Source organism: Pseudorasbora parva, chromosome 3, assembly GCF_024679245.1.
Source record: "Pseudorasbora parva isolate DD20220531a chromosome 3, ASM2467924v1, whole genome shotgun sequence".
Taxonomy (NCBI): Eukaryota; Metazoa; Chordata; class Actinopteri; order Cypriniformes; family Gobionidae; genus Pseudorasbora; species Pseudorasbora parva.
Genome location: NC_090174.1, coordinates 13284108 through 13307115, shown reverse-complemented (window position 1 = coordinate 13307115; position 23008 = coordinate 13284108). Strand labels below are relative to the sequence as shown.

Sequence of the window (23008 nt, the reverse complement as noted above, 5' to 3'; positions counted from 1 at the left end):
GAGGCAGAATTCTCTTTCATAAACCATAGATGTCAGATCAAACGAAGCCTTGCGAAATTGATGCGTTTGTGTAAGAAACTTTATAAAGTAAAGTTCCAGCCGATCGCCTTCTGTGGAAAAGTGTTGAAAGTGCCTTCTCGCAGTTCAAGATGCTTACGCTACATCTGACGAGCGTACCTGGTAGTGTAAGCCTTTTGAACTGCAGAGGCACTTTCAACACTTTTCCTAGCCTAGAAATCTAGATGCACCCTAGCGGCAGCAAATTTAATCTGCCCGCAAGTGTCGTCTAGCAACTCTCAATACCCTTCTGAGTTGTAATCGCCTAACTCTTGCCGGACCAATCACATCGTGTATAGAGTCGGTGGGCGGGGCCATAATGATGAGGGACGAGTTTCGTTTGCATGCTTAGTAAACACAGAAACTGGCGAACAGCGGCGGTCTTTCAAATCAGCTCTGACCGCGACTCTGGAAGACTTGGAGTTAAGCTTTTCTCTGAGAAAAGAACAAAGAACGGCACTGAAGTCATTCTTAAAAAGGGAAGATGTGTTCGGAGTTTTGCTGACCGGATACGGTGAATGTTTAATCTATCATCAAGCTCTGTTTCACCTTCGTTGCTCTGGTTGGTGTAGCGCTATCCTGTCGCGTGCAGAGGGAGTTTGAAAGACAACCGTTTATCCCGCCCCTCGGATTGAGCCCTGTCTATGGTGAGTTTCCAGACAAAAACATCTTGATGTGGGTCTGGCTTGTCAGGTTACACTTTTCCATGAATTGAATACAGAAGGCGATCGACTGAAACTAGTAAGTACTAAAAAGTAGGAAGACACTTTTCTGAATTACCCAGAAAACATAAAGGGTGTTCCTTTTATAAGCCTTCCTTTTTTTTTTTGCAGATTGCTGTTGTTAATAAAATGTAATTTTATCTGCATATCAAATCAAGCTCAGTGCTTCACTGTTAAACTTCCATTAAACAAACATGTTAATGTTAAAGCTGCAGTCCGTAACTTTCTGCACTCTAGTGGTTTCTGCACACTCTCTGTTTATGTCTATGGCCAGTCACGTATGGACTGTGCTCCTCCGCAGTGGTACCCACCAGTCTAGCCTGAAATAGTCCCAATATAAATACTTATTATAAGTGTACCATAATGATTCAGGGTAAGATAAAAACACGGTTTGGAAAATGGATTCATGTTGTACATTCTCATTATATAATTTTTATACATAACAATGCAAAACAATAGTAATTGTATGATTAAATTAACTTTATGATACATTTCCCTCCAAATCAGGTGTTAGTGCACCATTAGAAGAAATAATTTTATGCTACATTTTTATCTTTTTATTAGTGTAACTGGTTAGCCTGACAAGCCAGACCAACATAAAAATGTTGGATTTGGAAACACACCATTGGCAGGACTCATTCGGAGGGGCGGGATAAATGGTTATCTTTCGAATTCCCTCTGCACGCAACTGGATAGCGCTACAACCAACCATAGCAACGAAGAAGGTGAAGCAAAGCTAGTTGATTAAACTTTTGCCAAATCCAGTCGGCAAAACTCTGAACACATCTTCCTTTCTTAAGAATGACTTCAGTGCCGTTCTTCGTTCTTTTCTCAAAGAAAAGCTTAACAAGTCTTCCAGAGTCACGGCCAAAGCCAATTCGAAAGACCGCTGTTCACCAGCTTTGTTTTCAAGTAGCATGCAGAACCACGGCAACTTTGTTAAGCCCACCCACCGACTCTATACACGATGCAAATGGCCTGACAAGAGTTTAGTTTTTTCCAGCTTGTAAGTTTACGGACAGTTGCTAGACCCTGGCTGCAAATTAGATTTGCTACCGCTAGGGTGCATCTATATTTCTAGGCTAGGCACTGGTGCCACTGCTCTCAATGTCAGTCTATAGGCCTAAGATATAGTGCAGTGGAATCGTTAGATCATTTTTTTTTCTGGACCACAAACCCCAGTGAAATAATTGCTGTCCCAGTAAAACATTACTAATAAATCCATGTCTGATGGAGTTAACCATATTCCATGTAATGGTTTGAAATGGTTTTTGATTCAGTTTGATTCATTCGGACAGATAACTCACACACCAAATCCTTTGAAGTTGTTTCTCACATCTAAATAGTAACAGGATACTTTCTAAGACAGCTGAATGAGGTGGATGTTTACCTTCGATACATTGTTGAAACCACATTTGCAAATGTCTTCTATCATTTCAGCAATGAAGCTAGAAATCATCAACTTTCTAGACTCTAGGTAACAATTCACATAATTTACAAAACATAACAGTATGGGGAATTTTGATTAGGGACTTGTGCAAAATTACTGAATGAAGGATAGAAATATGCTCTGTACAATTATAGTATCAAATGGCCATGGAAGGGCTAACATCAAATATAATGGAATTCATGGTACTTATAAGAATACCATGTTCAAAAGATCTTGTTAGTATGGCCCATCTAAAACCCCAGAATGTCCAGAAAACCATAGTAGCCTACTTTTTTGGTTAATCTAAAAGCCTATATAACGAATGCATAAATAAAACTTATTAAATGACCCCTCAGGTAGGATCTTAGTAGAATAAAATATTTAAGTAGTTTTCAGTACACAGTTCAGAGAAAATGTAAATAAAGACAAAAAAACACATTAAACCTTCTTAAAATATGTCTTCCAAATCGTCCACATTATTGCGGAACTACATTTGCACAAATGGCATTAAAATGTTGACATGTTGCTGCAATTATACAGTACAGATTACCAACGCATTGAAATGACATCGAGTTTAACATTAGCTGTGTGGTAGTGAATGAATGCAATGTAGTAAATGATGATGGGAGACGGCCAACCTCTACAGCGGCGCTTTCCATGCGCTCAGTGGTCAGATTCCACGGAGGATTTCACTTCAGAGCCTCAGGAACCGTCGCCATTCCTCCTTACATACAGACTCTTTGCTACGGCTGTAACGAGCTTTCCGATTGGCCACAAGGGTGTCCAATCCATAGTAATGTATAGGTAGAAACCATATTAGACCGCTCCAGACACGTCGTCGAGCCCGCCATCTTGGGACGGTCGACTCACACACATTAAGAATCAATACTGCCAGAAAATTGCGGAGGTTCAGATTTTGAAACTGCCGAGATTTAAATACCTGAAGAAATTGGATAACTTTTCAGATGAGAATGTGTTGGTGTGTGTTTTTATATACCAATATTAGTTTTTTTGTATACTTTGGTAAAACCCCTAGTTTTGTTGTTTCCTTTCTGCATTTTTATATATAATTATACTAGTAGCTACATTTTTAATATTATGACTTTTTTACAATTGCTATATTTCTACAACTATAGATTGTTTAGCTCTGTTCTAGATTTTCCACATTAAAAACATAGATATCTTACATTACTACATTTTACTAAACTAAAACCATATGTTAATGATTTGACAATTATTACTTGTGTGGTTGGTATATTTAAGCAAATTAAAACGATACTTCACTTATTTTCATCACAAGCAACAATTTTGCCTAAACTAGTAACCTTAGTGTGTGCATGTCTACACAAGGTAGTTTAACACAATCCTGCTCAAAGACAACATAATGGCAGACAGAAATGTTAGGTTTGCATCTGCATTTTAATGGGACAAAGCAAGAAACACATAGTAGGATGAACATTATTACTTGTTTAAAAAATCTTCAAAACACAAGGTCTAAATTTATTCGTAGGCACTGCCTATGTTTAATGATCATCAGTTTCTTCAAATGAAATCAACTCAAATAAGGCAACACAATTGGTCTCGTGTATTAAAACTCCAATGGGCAACAGTGCAAAATTCTGATCCATTCAGGTATCTCATCCTGATACTAAATACTTCATAAAAAAAAAAATTAGAGAAAAAAGTTTCGATTTTATACACAGAATTATTCGCAATTCTAACAAAATGCTCGTTGCAGCGCAAGTCAGCAAATTCTTCTCCCAAGAGTTCTCTGGAAGAATCCTTAAAAACGAATGGACCAGCATTTAACAGCGCCGCTAATGACGAAGAACATTTGCGATGAAGCCCAAACCCATTCCCACCCACCCACCTTTCCTCCCTCCCTCCCACCCACCTACCTACCTACAAAAAAAGCAAGCAAGCAAGCATCCATAATCAACATTTGAATTATCTTTATATAGCGTCCCAACAGTTAAACACAGTTTGGTTATTTACATACAGAATGGTATACTGTACTTATAAGCCCTCAAAAAAAGTGGAATGCAAAACAATTTAAAATACCTAAAATTTGAGTAACATCAAATTCTTGTGAAAACTTATTAATATTGTGCAATATTCATCTGCCTTTAAGGAAAAAAATGTGGCAGTCATCCCTGCAATTGGTTTAGTTTGAGAAATTGAATGTCTAATTAAAAAAATACAACAGTTGACATCCATTTTATTCATTTTATAAACAAACAAAAAACGTTGACATTTCACACGATTCGTTGGTGTCATCGCTTCTCTCAACAAAACAATTCTGCTTTTAAAATGGCAAGTCCCGAAAAAAAAGAAAAAGGCAAAGCTTCATATATTACAAAATCAGCAGCTGAAATCGCTCTAAACAAACCAAAAAAAGCAAAATGGAAAAGTTGCAGTTATTGTCGATTTTATTCATTTATAGTACTTTGAGTTAAAAATGGCATAGTCCTCTCCGAATAAGTCAGTCGGACACCAGGCCGAAGACTTGTGGATTTATGTGGGTGTGTTAATGTGTCTGAATATGCTCGTGTACCAGGGTGTGTGGTTTAATCCCAGTGTAGGGCAACTCAAGACACCGCAATGAGCAAGATCTGCCTCAAAAAGTCTCAAACTCAAGGAAAATTACAGGTGGAGGGTGGGGAGGGTCATGGGACAAAAATGGCACACCCCCCCTCCCCAGGCCAGGCATCTTGATGGGTGTTTGAGAATGGGGTGGGGGGCGGGTGTAGATCCCTGCTGCGGCCGCAGTGGAGTGCTAGAGTTGTCCGTCGCCCCATCAGTGTGTGTGGTATCCTGCAGTGCCCATGGTGGGCTGGTTGGCTAGCACGGCTCCATTGACTCCCTGCGCAGGCTCCACTACACCTCCGTTACTCACGGCACTCACTCCAGTCCATCCAGCGCCAGCCTGTAAGTGACTACAAGAAAAAGTAGCAGAAAGTTGGTGGAACAGAAGAAAGCAATTTTATATTATATATAGTGTCTTTATATCAGAAATGGTTTAATTTTAGGATGGTGGCCCCTCATATTGATAATATTTAGGAGTTTGTGAAATAAAAGCCCTGCTTTAGACTACCATTGGTTCCTTTTTGACTCGATGCCCTCCATTATCCAACACAACATTCGAAGACGATTTGTGGTATTTCTGCTGTAATTGACAAAGCTTCATGTTTTCAGAATTTATTAACACATTAAGAGTAGAGATAAATGTAACCAAAATTTATTATTTTGCGATTCCAGATGTTTTTCAGTATAATTGCATAAAATAAAATAAAAATGCAAATCCAGGCTAGATTACCATTTTGGCATTAAAGGGTTACTTCAGCGATTAGCATATGGCTTTGTATCAGTAGAAACCCTGGAGTATATTCAAATTATTGTGCTTTCCCCCCTCATATCTCCCTGAGATGAGAGATTTATGCATTTTATTTCTGGAAAAATTCCTCCTATGATGCAAATTGACGATTTTTGCATCATAGGAGGAATGTTTGCCCAGAGGCTAAAGACTACAGCCAGCAGAGGGAGCTATTTCCGCATGTTTTGAATCTGCGCATGGGGGATGGGAGATTACACTCAGCTTGCAGGGAGAGCTCAGCTTGCAGACAGGATCATTTAAACGGAGCTATAGTGAGCAATGTAAGTCTTTTAACTTCTCAAATTCATTTCTATGAAAGTTAAGCTTGCAAAGGCATGAACTGAAACGCACCAGACTGAACTCGCGTTGTGAATGTATGCCGCGAGTGTAGTCGCGATTACCTCAGCTCTCATCACTCGTGCAGTTAGTGCTCAGTGCTGTGAGACTCGTGCGGTGACTCACTCATTATATTGAACAGACACGTTCAGTTATTAATTGTAGTGTCTTCTCTCTTCTCTAACTCAGTCACAGTAATGAGGTTGGTGGCGTTGGGAATGGCCTCACAGGGCAGGGAAGCATTCTGGGAATTGTAGTCTTTTATCCCCATGGGACAAAAATACATTTTCTGTCTTTTCTCAGTCTAGAAGACACCAAATTCAAAAATAATTTCACATTTCTACTACATTGATGACCCAGTTTAAATACAGATTCATCTTCCCAGCGCTGAAGTACCCCTTTAACAACCAAACCAGCTCTGTATAAACCTTGTTATTAAATGTGATATACATGCATTATAATCATAAGACAACGTCAAACTAAAGCAATCAAAAGTTATAACTTAAATCTACATACTGTATGGTAGGGCTGTGAATCTTTGGGTAGGCAGTGAATCGATTCGATTCACGATCATAACTTTCGATACGATTCAAGAACGATTTTTGCCAATTTACAACGATCCGATACTATTCTCATTCAAATTTGATACGATTCGATTATGCGTTCTTATATCCATACATAGGATTATTAAAATGCTGCCCCTAATGTGTCTTATTCAGGGTGTGAATTACACAGTGGCCTTCAGGAGGTCAGAGAGTGGGTAACAAACGCAGTAACACTTTACAATAAGGTTCATAAGTTAACATTAACTAATAATGAACTGCACAAAGCATTTATTTATCGTTAATATTAATTTTACCATTTACTAATGCATTATTAAAATCTTGGTAACATTAGTTTATGCACTATGAACTGACATGAACAGCTGGATTTTAATTAACTAGTTAACAAGATGAACTAATGCTGAACAGAGGTCTTGGTTCATGATTAGTTCATGTCAACTAATGCATGAACTAATTAAACATTGTAAAGTGTTACCCCCCCAAAAAAAGTTACACTTTACAATAAGGTTTCATTAGTTACCATTAGGTGATGTATTGACTGACCATGAGCAGTTCATTTGTTACTGTATTTGTTAGTATTTATTCATAAAAATCCAGCTGTTCGTGGTTTGTTCACATTAGTTCACAGTGCATTAACTAATGTTAACAAGATTTTAATGAAGTATTAGTAAATGTTAAATTAACTAGCCTGGATGTCAGCCGAATTTAGCCCCACCCACAACATTTTTAGGTCAGGCGGTTCGGTCTGGCCTTGATCCATAAAGGAGTAATTATCTCCGAACAGAAACTGTTCGGACCAATGAAATCATCAGGGCGGGCTTTAGACGATGATGGACAGATGATCAACAGTAACGTAATCATGCACGTCATCAAAGGGGATTGGATTATATTTGTTTGAATCCTAAACGGAGAGCTTGTTTGTATCTGCATTCACCTTCACTATTTCTCTCAGAAACAATGATCATGTCGGTGTATCATTAAATTTTATTTATTTTTTTACAACACCGGCAAAGATTGTGTATTCCAGTCTGATTTCAGCACGTGCAGACAGTGTTGCCAAGTTTTTACAACAATATCCACCAACTACTAGCCCTAAACAATAGCTTTCTCGGGGGGTTCTCCGGGGAAAAAATGGTGTTTGGGGGATAAAATGTGTGTTATTTTGGCAAGGTTGCCTGCTAAAATTCGCACCCGTGGGTCTATATATCACATAATAGTAGTTTCAACCCGCGGACATAGAAAACAACCCGCGGAAAAAAACGCGGACATGGCAACACAGTGCAGTTGAGCTCTGTTGACATTTGACAATGCGTCGCTTCGTTGCTCTGATTGGTTGTAGGTCTATCCAATTGAGGTCTTTTCTGGTTCGGTTGAAACACGCCCCATAAGCAGAGACCAATGGAGCAGTTTCAGAATCATATTCTGACTAGAATTGAGTATGACCACGTCAGGCTAGAAATTAACATTAACAATGATAAATAAATGCTTCATAAGTGCAGTTCATTATTAGTTTGTTAACTAATGAACCTTTCTGTAAAGTGTTACCAAAAAAAAAAAAAAAACCTTTTGTCCATTGTTAATGTTAGTTCATATTATTACTTTATTGTTTTATTATTACACAGTAATCTTTTGTAGATTTTAATTTGCATTTGTAGAAATTTAAATAAGCCAAAATTTAAAAATGCTTTAAAAGTATTGTTAGTTAATGCTAAGCTAACTATTGTGTATGATAATGTTAATGGCTACACAATCGGCCTTACTAAGTATTGGCCGAAATTAACGATTCACGATTCAAAATACATGTTTCAAAATCGATGCATATGCATCGTCAGGATTTGTAATCGATGCATCGAGACAACGTGAGTATTCCTGAAAGCAGGTTGTGAGACATACCCGAGTATGTTTAAGATAATTTAGCCCGTTGGTTGCAAAAATGAAGGTAACTTTCCAGTTATGCAAGTAACCGTGGTAACTCACTCTGAACATAACCTGCTCCGGAGCAGGTTATGTTCCAGGGTTAGTTTGCTTAAGAAGTATTCAGATGTGCGATATATAATTAATATAGTTATCACTACAACCACATTTGATTCAGTTATAAAATATACATTATATATTAATTCTAAAGAATTAGAATTAAAAAAAAAAGTTTAAATGTTAATCCAAATCAAATATATGTATTATGTATTTTATTGTCAATCTCACAATTAGCAACAAGCAAAATAATATAATCCTTATTCTCAGTAAATAAAGATTACTTATTAAAAGAAAACATTGAAGAAAAAAAAAAATTGCACAACCACCCAATAGGTGGCGATGTGTATTAAGTATGTCATGTTAATCGCCATTAAACAAAAGAATAGGAAGAAGAATGGCACGCGCGCTTAGCATCTGTTTCCATGGTGAATCATTGATTCGTCACTCTGTTGAGAATGTCTTTGGTATTAACCGGGAATATACTCCGAGTTGTCTGAACCTACTCCCGGACGCGTTTTTGGAACCAGCATACCTTGAGTAAGCAAGGTTTGGGTTAATCAACCGAGACTCCAAGGCATATGTGACGGTAAGTTAACCTTGCTTTCTGGAATACACCCCAGGACTGTTATAAACCTAAATATACTTGAATTAATTGAAAAAATATACAAGTAGTAATAGTTGGGGGTTGTTCTGTCGTAATGATGACAGTAGTGCACAGCTGTTCCGTGCTCCGGTGCAGTTAGCGATCACACTACATGCGAACCGCACTCGAGCCCAAACAAACCGCGCTCTGGCCCACTTCTTCCAAGCAGCCAGGGCCAGCTAAACAAACGGTGCCCAGGCATGGTACGGAGCACTCACACTAACATGAACCAGACTTTGGGGGTCAAACGTGTGTGAGCAAAGGTTCAGATTGCCTAGTGCGAGTACACCCTAAGTGTGGATGGAATCAGGAGTTTTATTTCGACAGCGCCAGGACCTTAGCAAAAGCTTCTTCACTCAGATTACATTAGTTTATCACTCAGATTACATTAGTTTATCAGCTTGTTTAAGTCGTTTAAAATGGTTTATATTTCAAGAAAGTAGGGATGCAGTGATTAATCGATTTCTCGATTAACCACACTTAATTAACCGTAAAAGTTCTGCTACACCAAGTGTTTCTTTTGCACGGAACAGTCGGAAATGCAATTTGCACAAAACAAAAACAGTTACACCAGCGGTGCACCAGCTTAATGAAATTTGTCATTAATGACTCACCCATATGTCGTTCCACACCCATAATGCTGCGTTCACACCGCACGTGAATAAATCGCTCTATTCGCGCGAAGTTGGACGCGTGAACATTTTGAATCCATTCGCTTCATTCGTGCGTGAAATTCACTTCATTCGCGTGTGACATTCACTACACAACAGACGCGAAATCGCGTCATGGGAGGGGGTTCTGCCAGGCAACAGCAGTCGGCAGAAGGACGAGCCGAGTTAAGGCTGCTCTCACCGGGGTTGATGAGCGCTGAGCTCCGGTGATCGCCTGGGTCTCACACCTCCGAAAACACCAGATCAAATTTTCAAATAGGAGCTCTCTTAATAAATAAATCACATATTTGAGCTTTAAACAACTACATTCTCGCCTGAAAAACTATTAAAACTACATTTTGTGACACAATACAGTAGTATTTTTAAATTACTCTGGCCTCGGGGTTTCCCCTATGGGTTTCCCATCCATCACTTCACCACGTGACAGCAGTAAGCAGGCTCCTCATTGGTTAACACGGCGCGAATATCCGCCAAAGCTCAGATTTTTCAATTTGAGCGATTTGCGCGTTTCAAAACGCTCAATTCGCGTGATCCTTGCCGTGTCATTCGCGCCGCATCACGCCGCAGAATCACGCCGCAGAATGCCTATTCGTGTCTCTGCATTGACTTAACATGTAAATCACTCGCTCGAATCGCGTCATTCGCGTGCGGTGTGAACGCAGCATAAGACCAACGTTCATCATTGGAACACCATGTAAGATATTTTATATTTAGTGCGAGAGCATATGAAAGTGAATGGACTATACGGTCCATGTCCAGAAACGGAATAAAAACAACAAAGTAGTCCATATGTGACATCAGTTAGTTAATTAGAATCTCTTCAAGCATCAAAAATAAATTTGTTCCAAAAATTTAAAAAAAAACTAGTTTTATTCAGCATTGTCTTCTCTTCCTTGTTTGTGTTCAATCTTCAAACAAAGATTCAAACTTTTATGAATCAATGTTCATGATTCGGATCGTGTGTCAAACTGCTGAAATCACGTGATATTGGTGATCTGAATCATGAATCAATACACTGATTCATAAAAGTTTGAATCTTTGAGTATTGAAAACAAACACGAAAGAAGACAATGCTGAAGTCATATTTTTTGTTCTTTTTGGACCTAAATGTATTTTCAATGCTTGAAGAGATTCTAATGAACTAACTGATGTCACATATGGACTACTTTGATGATGTTTTTATTACCTTTCTATACATGGACAGTATAGTGTGCATACACTTTCATTGAAGGAACAGACTAAATATAAAATATCTTAAACTGTGTTCCGGAGATGAACGGAGGTCTTACGGGTGTGGAACGACATTAGAGTGAGTCATTAATGACAAATTTCATTTTTGGGCAAACTAAGCATTTAAAGTGCCGTACTTAGAATCATGGAAGCTACTAGCCTACTGTACACACTGGATTAACTGTGGCAGAGGGACCAAACAGGAGAGCTTTATTTCCACCAAAGAACGCCTGGAGTCGGCAGTCCCTTAGCGTGAGGTCTTGTTTCAGAGCGACCGTTATTTTAGAACTTAATTTCCATGCTACCGAATCATGCAGTCACAGTACAGAAATAAGCATAGTGTTTATTCCGTTTTTCCTTCTTTATTACAACTTTTTACAAACTTGTTAACTATATCATGAATTATGATAGATTCCGATTGTCAAATATGTGGAAGTAAATGCGTTGTCATTTAAACATCTTTATGATGATCATGTTAGTTGATATAACGCACAATGAGTTTGCAATTCAGGGGATCCGTTTATCACGTAAAGTTAAATTCATCAATTTCCCCGACATGCATAGAAGTAGGTGGCAGTTAAAATGGGAGAAGAACAAACTTAATTTCATGGACAATGTGTCTCTGATGTGAATAAAACATTTAAAACAAAGCAACTGATATCTATGGAAGCTGCAATAATGCTTTCAGTGTATGGAATATATTTTAACAAACTTTACATGTTTTTTATATAGGCTAGTAATTCATTTAAAATAATATTAACATCTCTGAAACCTCAAATAAACATTATGTGGTGGAATAGTGATGTATGAAAAGCACCGAGCGCGTCGTCTCTGGCTCAGCGCCAGGCAAAGCGCGGCACGATTGAATTTATCATTGACTGGAAACAAACCAAAATAATAGACATGACTTTCAGGCCACATGTAAAATTAGATTAATTATTAAAAAGATTATTAAAATTAATACTTATGGATGACAGTAACAGTTCAGCTTATTCCCCTCATATTGACATGGATGTTTACAGAGAACTTTTGTCTTATTTTGCGCTGTATTATTTGGTTATGGTGTTATATCTAGTTTAAAAGGTAGTAAAAAAAAAAAATAACATTAAATTCTAAAGAGTATTCATGTGATTTTATACACTGTTGTGAAATTAATGAATGCATAATAAATATGATAATTTATCTGACCATAATCATTTCATCCCTACAAGAAAGTATGCAAACGGTACATGAAATGCCATTACGGCATGACCGGCAAACTCCAAATTGTTGATTTCAAACTATCCTACGCTATATCCAGTTGGTTGCTGTATTACTCACTGTGTACTTATACTTAGTTTAGCACATTTCTTTTTTATTCATGCTCTTGACAATTTCCTTGTTCGATTTAAATTTACACCAAGTGAAAATGTTTCATATTGATTCTTTTTTAAATTATTTATTTAGTAAATTGTTTTTATATTCCAGGTTTTCCTGTTAAGATGGTGCTACTTTACAGGATTATTTTTTAATTTTGTATTGCCATATCAGCATCTTTAAACCAAACAGTTGTAGCAACAACAAAAATTTGATTTGATTTTTTTCCCCTTAAGATTAATGAACAGCATTAAATATCCAAAATAGAAGCTAAAAGTACATCCACAAACCATTTTACCCACCAGTAACATCTTTCTTATTTTTAATTAAACCCAGAAATTACACTAGAAACAGCCTTTTAAAATATTAAGCAAAATAAAGGAAAGACAATCTGTAGACTTACTTGAAGCCCTGTTGGTTCCAGGCCTGTCCGTACACGTTGTAAGTAGGTACCTGCCAGCCGTTTGGGACATACTGACTAATTTGTTGTGCATTGCCGTACCACTGTCCCCATTGGCCGTATGGCTGTGCGGCAAAACTAACTTTGTTCTGCTTTAAGATCAGAAAAATACAGAACATAAAATCACATGCCCAAGATTTACTTATAATTGTGTGACTATAGTCTATAGCCGCGTTTCCACCGCAGGAACTTTACCCAGGAACCAGGAACTTTGGGTGGTACTCTGTGTGTTTAGACTGCAGGAACCAGGGTCTAAATGAAGTTCCGGGTAAATATTTCCCCCTCCAAACGGCCCTGCTCGCGAGGTAGTACTTTTTCAAAGTTCCGGAACTTTCGAGGGCGGGACTTGGGCGCTGAACATGCTGATTGGTTGAACTCACGCATTTTATTTCAACCGGCATTTTTAAAAGTCTTTTGCGAGGTTCAGTCTACGTTCAGTAAATATCAGTCTTGCTCTCTGTCTGGTGGCGCGCGGTCGTCTCAGCCATCTCGCGTTCAATGTCCGTAATAGCTGATAATAATATACATTGTCATTTTAAATCTAGCTTTACTTGTAAGCTTTCTGAACATGCTAGTGCTCTTTTCTGTCGTTGTTAATTACCTCTTAGTAAACATATACATAACCAGCACAGCTTGAATCTCTTCCATACTCGATATAATTTTTTTACAGTCTATTTTTCACCATATAAACGAACTGACCGATTACTTTTAAGTGTGCGTCCTTACATGACAGCGCACCGCACTCATGTTGACGAGAGGAAAGTTAATTTTTCTGAGGGGTAAACTTTTAATTTCGTAAGTTATGAAGATAATGTTGGAATAATGACACAGCATATATTGCCCCAGGCAGTTTTTACTTTAACTGAGCCTGACGGAAGAATTTTCTGAGATGATTATTACACTTTACAACAAATAAATAGCTTATTATATAATACTGTATTAGTCCTGGTGGCCGTTAAGAGTTGCTATGGCTACAGTTAACACATTCCAGCTGCTGGAGAAAACAGCGTTGACATTTTTGATGCAGCAGACAAACTGCATGTGGCAAAATGATTGCGATTGAAAGTCATCACATGTAAACACCAGATCGGTTTAGAGACATCTCATGTAAACAGTCCACTAAATCTTTTAATCGGTACAAAAAAAAAATGTACTTTTTTGTTCATTTTTGCGGTCGCGCAAAAATGATTACTGTCCGTCACTGACTTGGAGGAGCAGTGGCGCGCAGTCCTACATCACCGGACTAATTTGCCTAATCTTCACAGAACTTTAGATCGCGGTGGAAACGCAGACAGTTGCAGGCTTGGGTGGTGAAAAGTTCCTGTAAAAAAGTTCCTTGTACAAATAGTTCCGGGTAATTTTGGTGGAAACGGGGCTTATGTTTGCAATAAAACTTGACAAGCAACAATTTCACTTTATCACTTTTTATATCTTGCAGCAAAATTTCATGGGATGAAAACATACTACTGCTCACCTGGGGAACCTGCACCTGCTGCATGGGGCTCACCATGTCTGTGGTCTCTTTACCCCAGTAACATTTCACTAGGTGACCTTCTAGGGACGTGCCATTAACGGACACTATCGCATGAGCTGCACTTTCATGAGAGTTGAACCTACAGAGATTAAGAAGTCTTATATCAGCCTCTGCTGTTAGGATATGTAACCACCACATTTTACTTAAAAAACAAACATACCGGACGAACGAGTAGCCTTTGTCTGGGAACACCCGAATTTCCATTATTTGGCCAAAAGGGGAAAATGTCTGTCTCATGAGTTGTTCTACAGCAAAAAGAGAAGAACAGCACATTACAAAAAATACTTTTAATCAGAATGAGATTGAATTCATAAGGGTTATAAAGACTGCACAGTAAAGTTCCAAACACACACTGACCTGTAAGGCCTGTGGTGACTCCCCCACAATAGACAGTGCAGTTGCTGGGGCTGGACTGGTTCACTACCTCATCAAACGACAAGTGCTTGGTGTTTGCTGTGAAAGTGATTAAATAAATGAAGTTTAAAGTTATTCAAAGATAAGGACCGTTTTGCTGTAGGTATCCATTATACACCCTTGTATCAAGACATTGCATCAGGATTGACAATGACAAGTTCTTGCAAGTCCCACCACTAACGCTAAACACACAGTGACATGTTTTGACTTGCCATATTAGAACTGAATGTGATTTGACTGTGGATGACTTGGTATTATATTAGATGTCCTATTATATTAAATTATAAATTATATTACGACCTGCGGACCAATTTTTAACAGTAATTTCTTATTTGACAGAACTACCTTTTGCACGAGTAAGATGTCTGCAAACGCATATGAAAACTTACTTTCATAGGTGGCTTTAGGCGCCGGGGGTTTTCTTGTAGCCCAGTTAGTCCTGATCTGCCTGCCGCCCAACCACTGACCTCCCATCTGCTGAATGGCATTCTCTGCATCCTGTAAACAACCAGTGCAACAAGAACATCAGCACAGCAGAAGCTTCTGAGATTTGCATTCAAATGGAGATGTTCCACACCCTGGTTCTGCTTAGTTGAAAACCTGCATTTCCTGAAGTTGAGATTGTGACTCACCCATTTGTTGAAGAACGAAACAAAACCATAGCCCTTTGACTTCCCCGTTGCCATGTCTTTCACTACACGTGCGTCTCTGAGAAGAGAAAAATATGAAAATTACAATGTGCTATTTTAGCAGGAAAAAATTACATTGTGACAATGAAACACTTGAGATTGAATGATTCAAAACATTCATTGAATGTTGTAATGTGCAAAACAAAACACTGCTGGCAACCAGACACCTGCTCATTACAAAAAAAAAAAAAAAACATTTTAAGTTAAAAAAGACTACTGACCGTGCCAGAAAACCATTTCCACGAGTTTAAATACAACAATATTTAACAAAGCAAATAATCCAATGTGCATATTTAAACAAAATGGCACGACTGAGTTATAAAACCAAACCGAAAGTGAGTTAACAGGCAAAAATCTAAGTGTTTAACTGTTTTTGTATTATCAATATATGATCCCATATGATATGAGCCATGTATATTTCTTGATAAAAAGGCAAAACAGTTAAAAGACATTTACATGACCTTACACGTTACAGACTTTATTAGTGTACAACTGTTTAAACAGACTCAATAGCAGTTGAATTCAACTCACTGGGGTTTGAAAAAAGGGATTCAAAACGCATCATATCACTTACGATATCCTTCCAAAGGGTGCAAAGGCAGCTCTGATATCATCAGTTGTGATTTCTGGACTGAGATCTCCAACAAAGACGTGGAAGTGATCTAAAGAGAACCAGAAAAGAGTTACTTTGATTGACCCCTCATTTGATTTAATCCAGACATTAAGTGGGTATAAATTATTGACAAATCGATGAATGGGCCAGGTCTATTAATCAGGTATCTGGCCTTCTTTAGACATTAAAGGTCCCGTTCTTCGCGATTCCATCTTTCAAACTTTAGTTAGTGTGTAATGTTGCTGTTAGAGCATAAATAATACCTGTAAAATTATAAAGCTCAAAGTTCAGCCAAGCCAAGCGAGATATTTTATTTAACAGAAGTTCCCTTTCAAAGCCTACAGCGAACGACCGGTTTGGACTACAGCAGGAAGTGCAGGGATGTAATGACGTCACTAGAACCGTTTGTTGAGTAACCCTCCGCCCACAAGAACATGCAAAAAAGGGGGCGTGGTCTTGTTGCTCTCCCACGTGGAGAAGAGAGCACATTGAGAGCTTGCATCGCCCCGTTATGGTAAAATACCAAGCGGCAACCTCCCGCGATCTTGAAGCCAATACGGAAGTAATGTAAACTGCAATTCCTCAACTGGCCTCTAGGGACAGGCTCCAGAAGGGAGCAGAATCTCATTGAGCCCCATGTTAAAATGCCCAACTTTACAGCAGAAAAAAACATTTTTACAGCCAGGTACAAATTGTGGGTTTTGCCTATAAGGCTAATTTTGACCTTCATGACAGCTGTGTGGGGGGTGAATTTTTCTATAACTCATTAAATTGCGTTATATAAAGCCTTAAAGTTCAGCATTATTAAGGGCGTGGTTACAGGTGAATAGCCATTTATCCGCCGGCTAGTCATTGCATCACCTAAGCTCCACCCACATCCCATTTTTTTGCCCATTTTCTGTTACCCGGGAGTGACACGCAATGACTCGCTCGCAAGATGGCAACGCCCAGCTCGACCCTACTTTAAGCTTCAGACGGCTTATCGGAATCCTATGGGTGACGTCACGGACACTACGTACATATTTTTTTACAGTCTATGGGCAGGACCTTTCCAGGCAAAGTGGGCTAAGCTGCTGTTACGTGTTTCTGAAGGAGGGACTTCATAGAACAAGGAAATCATCAGGCTGTTTTTAGGACAGAGAAACAGCGCTGTACAGAGAAGTACATTGTGTGAAAAATACTGTGTTTGTTTACATGCGAAACATGAACTCATGTTATATTACACACTGTAAACATAATCAAAGCTTCAAAAACACGCGAAGAATGGGACCTTTAAGGAACATGAAAAGTAACTCACTGCTTGTGTCTTTTTTCTGGCTGCTTGGTGATGTAGCCCAGTTGACCTTTACCTCCTAGGAGAATGGAAAAGAATAAAAGAAATGTTAGAAATGATACAGACATGTTCAAGTTGCTGCTCTACTTATCTGGCAATAGATCACTCTCCTTAACAGAATGGAGGTCTGAATGTACAGCAGAGAGGAGGGAGACCTGACGATACTCAAGTCACACTTCACTGTCCTACTGAGAACTTATTTGAATAGGCAAAAACAAATCTTGGTAGTAAAAAGGTCCAAATAACAAGGGACTTACAAAACAAGTGAAATTACCAACTTGTATTACTCCTCAAATGGTCCTTCATTACCTGTTGAGGATAAAATATTTTGTACTGAGCAGGCATAAGATGCTTAAATTGCCTCTAATGTAGAATCTTGTGGAAATAGACTTGTCAATTCAAATTCTAAATATTTTTAAGGGATAATATTGAATATACACTGCTGGTCGAAAGTTTGGAGTCAGTAATTTTTTTGGAAGATATTAATACTTTACTCATCAAGGATGCATTAAATTTACCAAAAGTGTTGACTTTTACAACAACAAAAAAAAGATTAATGTGACCCTGGACCACAAAACCAGTCATAATAGATTTTTTTTTTAAAGTTAAGATTTATACATCTGAACGCTGAATAAATACACTTTCCTTTTGAAGTATGGTTTGTTAGGGTAGGTTATACATATATTTGAAAATCTGGAATCTGAGGGTTCAAAACAATCAAAATATTGAGAAAATCACCTTTGAAGATGTCCAAATGAAGCACTTAGCAACGCATATTACTACTACAAATAATAAGTGTGATATTAGTTGTTTACAGTAGGAAATGTAAAAAATATCTTCATGGAACATGTAACTATGTAAAAATTTCAGTAAAATATCCAAAAAAAACACTCGGCCAGCGTTATACATTTTGTTCAATTGAGTATTTACAATACCCCAAATGTTTCCAACTATTTGTAAATTATGAAAATAATTGCTATTTTAACCAATGCGCCAATATGCGAAGGAGTTGCCTGTTTAACTATCTGCTTTACCCTTGGTATCCAGTTTTATTTTGCAGAAACGCTTTACTCTTACTGCAGTGTGCAACAAGTGTCACAGCAGCCGCTGAACGAACGAACGCACTGAGTAACGTCAGACACACTCAGATGTATCTAATATGATAAACAGAGCTGCGTTACCTCATACTCATGACCGGAAAAGCGAAAATGGCACCGGCGACGGTCCTGCTGCTTTGAAGGCACGTTACTGATTTAATCAGCCGCTGTCATTTCAGCAGGTCTCTGTGCTCAAATGATCAGTTGCTTCTTGTGGTTTCAAAAACACTTAAAATGTAAAGGTGACCAGGCTTTCACTTTTGCAGCTCCTAGGCTTTGGAATAACCTTCTGCTGTCTGTAAAGACCTGTCCTTCATTGGGTGTTTTTCAGAGCGCGCTTAAAACTTGTGTTTTCCTTAGCTTATGATAATGTTTGTAAGTTGTGTTTGTCATATGTTTGTATTGTTTTTGTGCTCATTTTTACTTTTATACCTCCTGGACAGCACTTTGGTTCCACTTGTGGTGTTGAAAGTGCTTTATAAATAAATTAAGTTGAAGTGCTGCGTTTATCTTAACAACAAGCGCTCCAGCAGCCTTGCTCAGCTCTCAAAACACTCACCCTGCGTCCCAATTCGCATACTATCCATCCTAAATAGTATTCGAAAATGTCCTTATATATTACTATTTCCAGTCCGAATTCAAAGTATGGATTGATGGGCACTCTAACGGCTGATATTGCCCACAACCCATTGCGAGTTGGACTAGGATTCGATTAAAACTACAAACGTGGATAAAAAGCGTTAAAAACTACAAACATGGCAGATGTGCGAGTTCAACGGTTAAGTAGATAAGTTTACATAAAGGGGTTTGAGCAACCAACTATCAATATTTAACCTGAAAAAATGCATTTATTCAGTGTTGTCCACATTATATTTCACCTGCAGCAGCATTGTGAACTTTTTCAACTGCAAACACATGAGGAGTCTCTGACCCCCAAAGACCCACTTGGCAGATCAACGAGCGGCTACATTTCTCTCCGATACGGTAGGAGATTAATCTGAATGTGGAGGATTTTGAACTGTGACGAATCTGACGACGATTGACAGGGCAGATAAACGGTGACGGGATGCACGGAACGAAGCGCCAGAGTCTGTTAAAGATAGCAAAGTAGTATGTCCCGAAGCTTGCATTCTTTTCTGCTACACACTCAAAAGTATATACTTTTTCATCACAAAAAGAGTACATACTTTTAGGACGTAGTATAATTAGGCGAATTGGGAAGCAGCATACGTCCTGCTCTGCTTCATACTACAGTAAATGTTAATAATAGCATCCATGAACTTGATTTCTGTCCGAGTCCTATCCCCTATTTTCACTGGCTATGAGGTGAAAACCACATCTTCCAAGATTCTGTGCTCAAACTTGGTGTCATCAAACTACACCTTTGTTTTGAATAGGCGACCACTAGCGGATGGAAAAGTTACATAGTGCACCTTAAATTATCCTAATCATTTTTGGCATTAAAAAAAAAAAAAAAGATGACTTGACCCATAGCACATATTGTTGGCTATTGCCACAAATATACCCGTGCGACTTATGACTGGTTTTGTGGTCCATGTCCACATTGTTCTTTGCTACTTTCTAAATGAAAATAAAAATACTAAACAAAAATATCAAATAGGCATATTGGAATGATTTCGGAAGGATCATGTGATATGAATTCAGAAAATTCAGCTTTGCTGTCACAGGAATAAATTACATTTAAAAAATATTAAAACTATTTAATATTAATGTTTTTAAGGTATTTTTAAACAAAAGCAGCATTTGTTAAGCATAAGATGCTTGTGTCAAAAAGATTCAATCTTACTAACCCCAAACTTTTGCATGGAAGTGTATATGATGAAACATCTAGAAGCATAAAATTAAAAAGCTGTAAAGGTGATATGACTATGAGAGAATGTGGGTGACATTAAAAGCTTTTTTCAGAATGTTTTCTTACATACAATAAAAAAAGTGGTAATGGTTGGAGCTTTAAATCAATTCGACATTGGATTTCCTGCCTGTGCTTAGCATTAAATTCACATTTCAACTAGGCGCATCGTCTAACAATGGAAATGCAAGAGCATGGGTTCAAGGCCATGCCACAGAGATGGATCTTTTCATGAAAGATGTAGCATTGTCACTTATTATTTTGGACTATTTATTATCTGAAACATGAAAAAGTCAAAATCTCCCTCTCAGTTCACATTGCACATCCAATAATCAAATGGTGAATTCTACTTCACAAAGCTTGCAGAAGATCTAAACTGTACCACCCTCCCGTCCCAGCCCAACTCACCCTGTAGATACGATAGCTTACCTTACCCATTATTTTACGCCCATTCATGGCTGCGAGTGAGGCCGCTGCGTGCCTATGCTCGAAGAACTCCACAAAGCAGTATGGATCGTTACCTGCCGTCTGAAGGGAAATGAGTGTGATTAGACCACAGCAACTTATTTAATGAAAGCCTTCACAAGAGCAGTGTAATATATATTTTACAACGCATCGAAATGCTGATGTGAACTATTTTTTAGCGGCGTATTGCACTTGAATGATGAGATACACACAAAATATCTGTCTTGGCGAGTATTCATGTAAATATAATAGTTACGTCTTAAGTGAATGCAAGAAGTCTTGCATTTATGCATTAGGTCTTAATATAAAAAACCTGCTGCTGTCTGTATCATAAATGCTCATCAAAACAACAAAAGAAAAGAATCAATTACTAATGATTTACATTTTTGATAATTACATTTTTTGTATTTCTTACATGAATGCTTGTGGTAAATAGAAGTATATTGTGGTTGTTAATATAGCAATTATTGAAGGAAAAGACGCATTGTGTCAAGCATAGATTTATAATAAAATTGTTACCCTCTGAACCATAATCGAATCATGAGGCAAGTGAAGATTCACATCTCTACTACTATCAAGATGCTTATGAAAAACAAGAAAAACAAGTTACTGGTGCAAGAAATAAAAAAATAAAATCAATGCTAAACATGTACAGTAAAAAAATTCTATACATCTAAATGCTGAAAGACAGCATTAGCGCACAACTCACTGTACAAGCAAACAATATACTCACGTCCACAATCATTTTACAGCTCTTACAGGGGCCAATTTGACCAAAGAGCTGCATAATAAGGGCCTCGGTCACATCCCGTGACAGGTTTCCAACATATCTGCAAAAAAAGAGGGAAAATAAGGACATGACAATGAGTGACCTGTTGAAAAGAGAAGATGCATTTATTTCAATTTATAATTTTATACAGTCACTTCAGAGGTCCATGTGTGCAATGTGCCTTCCTCATTTACCTGAGTTACAAGGATCCAACTAATCTACATTACAAAAGGCATTAGGTAGGCATGAGGACCCACGGGCCGTTGCTTAACCTTAAAAACCCTCATTAGTCATCTAGCAATGAGCTACTTATTATTGTGTATACAGGTTTGAAACAAAGAGATGACAAAACGAAGCCCGCACGAGCGCGCACAACCAACGAGCGAACAGCAACAAAAGCTCTCGCGCTGTCGGATACGATGGACGAAAATCCAGATTTGATCAAAATATGAACAATTGTATCATTTATAATCCGTATGTACAAACTGGCTGCGTGTCAATTGGATAAGCATGTAGCATTTATAGAAGTAAAGCTTTACAACTACGTCAGTGAATGCACTAGACGGGTTCTTTGTCTAGCAATTCGGTAACGACAATGAGCTTCAGTAAGTATAAGGCAACTTCACACACAAACACAGAGATCAGTGTGTGAGAGCGGCCCGGCTGTGGCCTCAACAGGCCTGCTGCAATTATCTAAATTAACTCAACTAGCACATGGTGTACGAAATGCTTTGAAATTACACGACTGTCTTGTGTCTAGCAGTCTTGTGCGCTAAATATAAAGCGAATATTTTTGCAGCAATCTAAGCTTTTGTTTGGGGCACAGAATGTACACGTCTGCTTTGTGGTTGTATCCCTTAGTAATCAAAACTAGTGTGAGCTACAAATGACTCAAGCGAAACGACAAACCGGAAAGTACTTTTTTTAAAAGCTATGGCATGACTGACTTGATCTGATATGAAGTTCACTGTCTAGCGTGTTGGCTTACAATACCAATATACGTACAGGGTCTTGGGCTGCTCGTCGTCCATCATATTTTCCCGATCGAATTAAGACAACGAACCCTGAGAGAAAATCCTCTTGTGTAGATTTGAGATGATCTCGAGTTCCGCCTATGTCTCGCTCTTTCCAGTGTTGTTACCCTCTCTGTTCTCCGCCAAACCTGTTATAATGAGAGTAAATGTGAAATGCCGCCTCGGCTGACTCCAGTTATGAACAATGGAAAGGCGACATAAGATGGCGGAGGAACCGGACCGGAAATGCATGAGCGCATGCGCGTACGAACTACAAAGCGCCCAAAAAGCAAGCTTTGAAAATGCGTCTGACCTCCGCACTGTATATTAAATACAAATGTATTTACAGAATGCATAGTGTTAAGAAGGGTATAACAGTAATATAATAGGAAAAAGT

The 23008-nt window shown here is 38.3% G+C and overlaps 2 protein-coding genes across 6 annotated transcripts in view; both read right to left on the bottom strand.

Moving 5' to 3' along the window:
* Positions 1-2974, bottom strand: part of c3h2orf42 (chromosome 3 C2orf42 homolog) — a 32087-nt gene extending 29113 nt beyond the window's left edge. For all 3 annotated transcript variants that reach the window (XM_067437852.1, XM_067437853.1, XM_067437854.1), the window contains exon 1: positions 2847-2974. The gene's annotated coding sequence lies outside the window, so the exon portion shown is untranslated. The remainder of the gene's footprint in view (positions 1-2846) is intronic.
* Positions 2975-4140: 1166 nt separating this feature from the next.
* On the bottom strand, positions 4141-22843 carry tia1 (TIA1 cytotoxic granule-associated RNA binding protein). Of its 3 annotated transcripts, none has more exons than XM_067437850.1 (13): positions 22604-22843; positions 21563-21659; positions 21349-21411; positions 20794-20892; positions 17362-17416; positions 16026-16113; positions 15395-15470; positions 15152-15260; positions 14706-14801; positions 14509-14593; positions 14289-14427; positions 12758-12903; positions 4141-5144 (listed from the first exon to the last, which is right to left on the bottom strand). In XM_067437850.1, the coding sequence occupies exons 1-13, from the start codon at positions 22630-22632 to the stop codon at positions 5006-5008; spliced, it is 1221 nt and encodes a 406-aa protein (XP_067293951.1). In that variant the 5' UTR covers positions 22633-22843; the 3' UTR covers positions 4141-5005. The 3 variants fall into 3 exon arrangements, with proteins under 3 accessions (XP_067293951.1, XP_067293950.1, XP_067293952.1); XM_067437849.1 differs by having other exon boundaries at positions 12758-12906; positions 22604-22840; XM_067437851.1 differs by lacking the exon at positions 21349-21411 and having other exon boundaries at positions 12758-12906; positions 22604-22839.
* Positions 22844-23008: the final 165 nt, after the last annotated feature.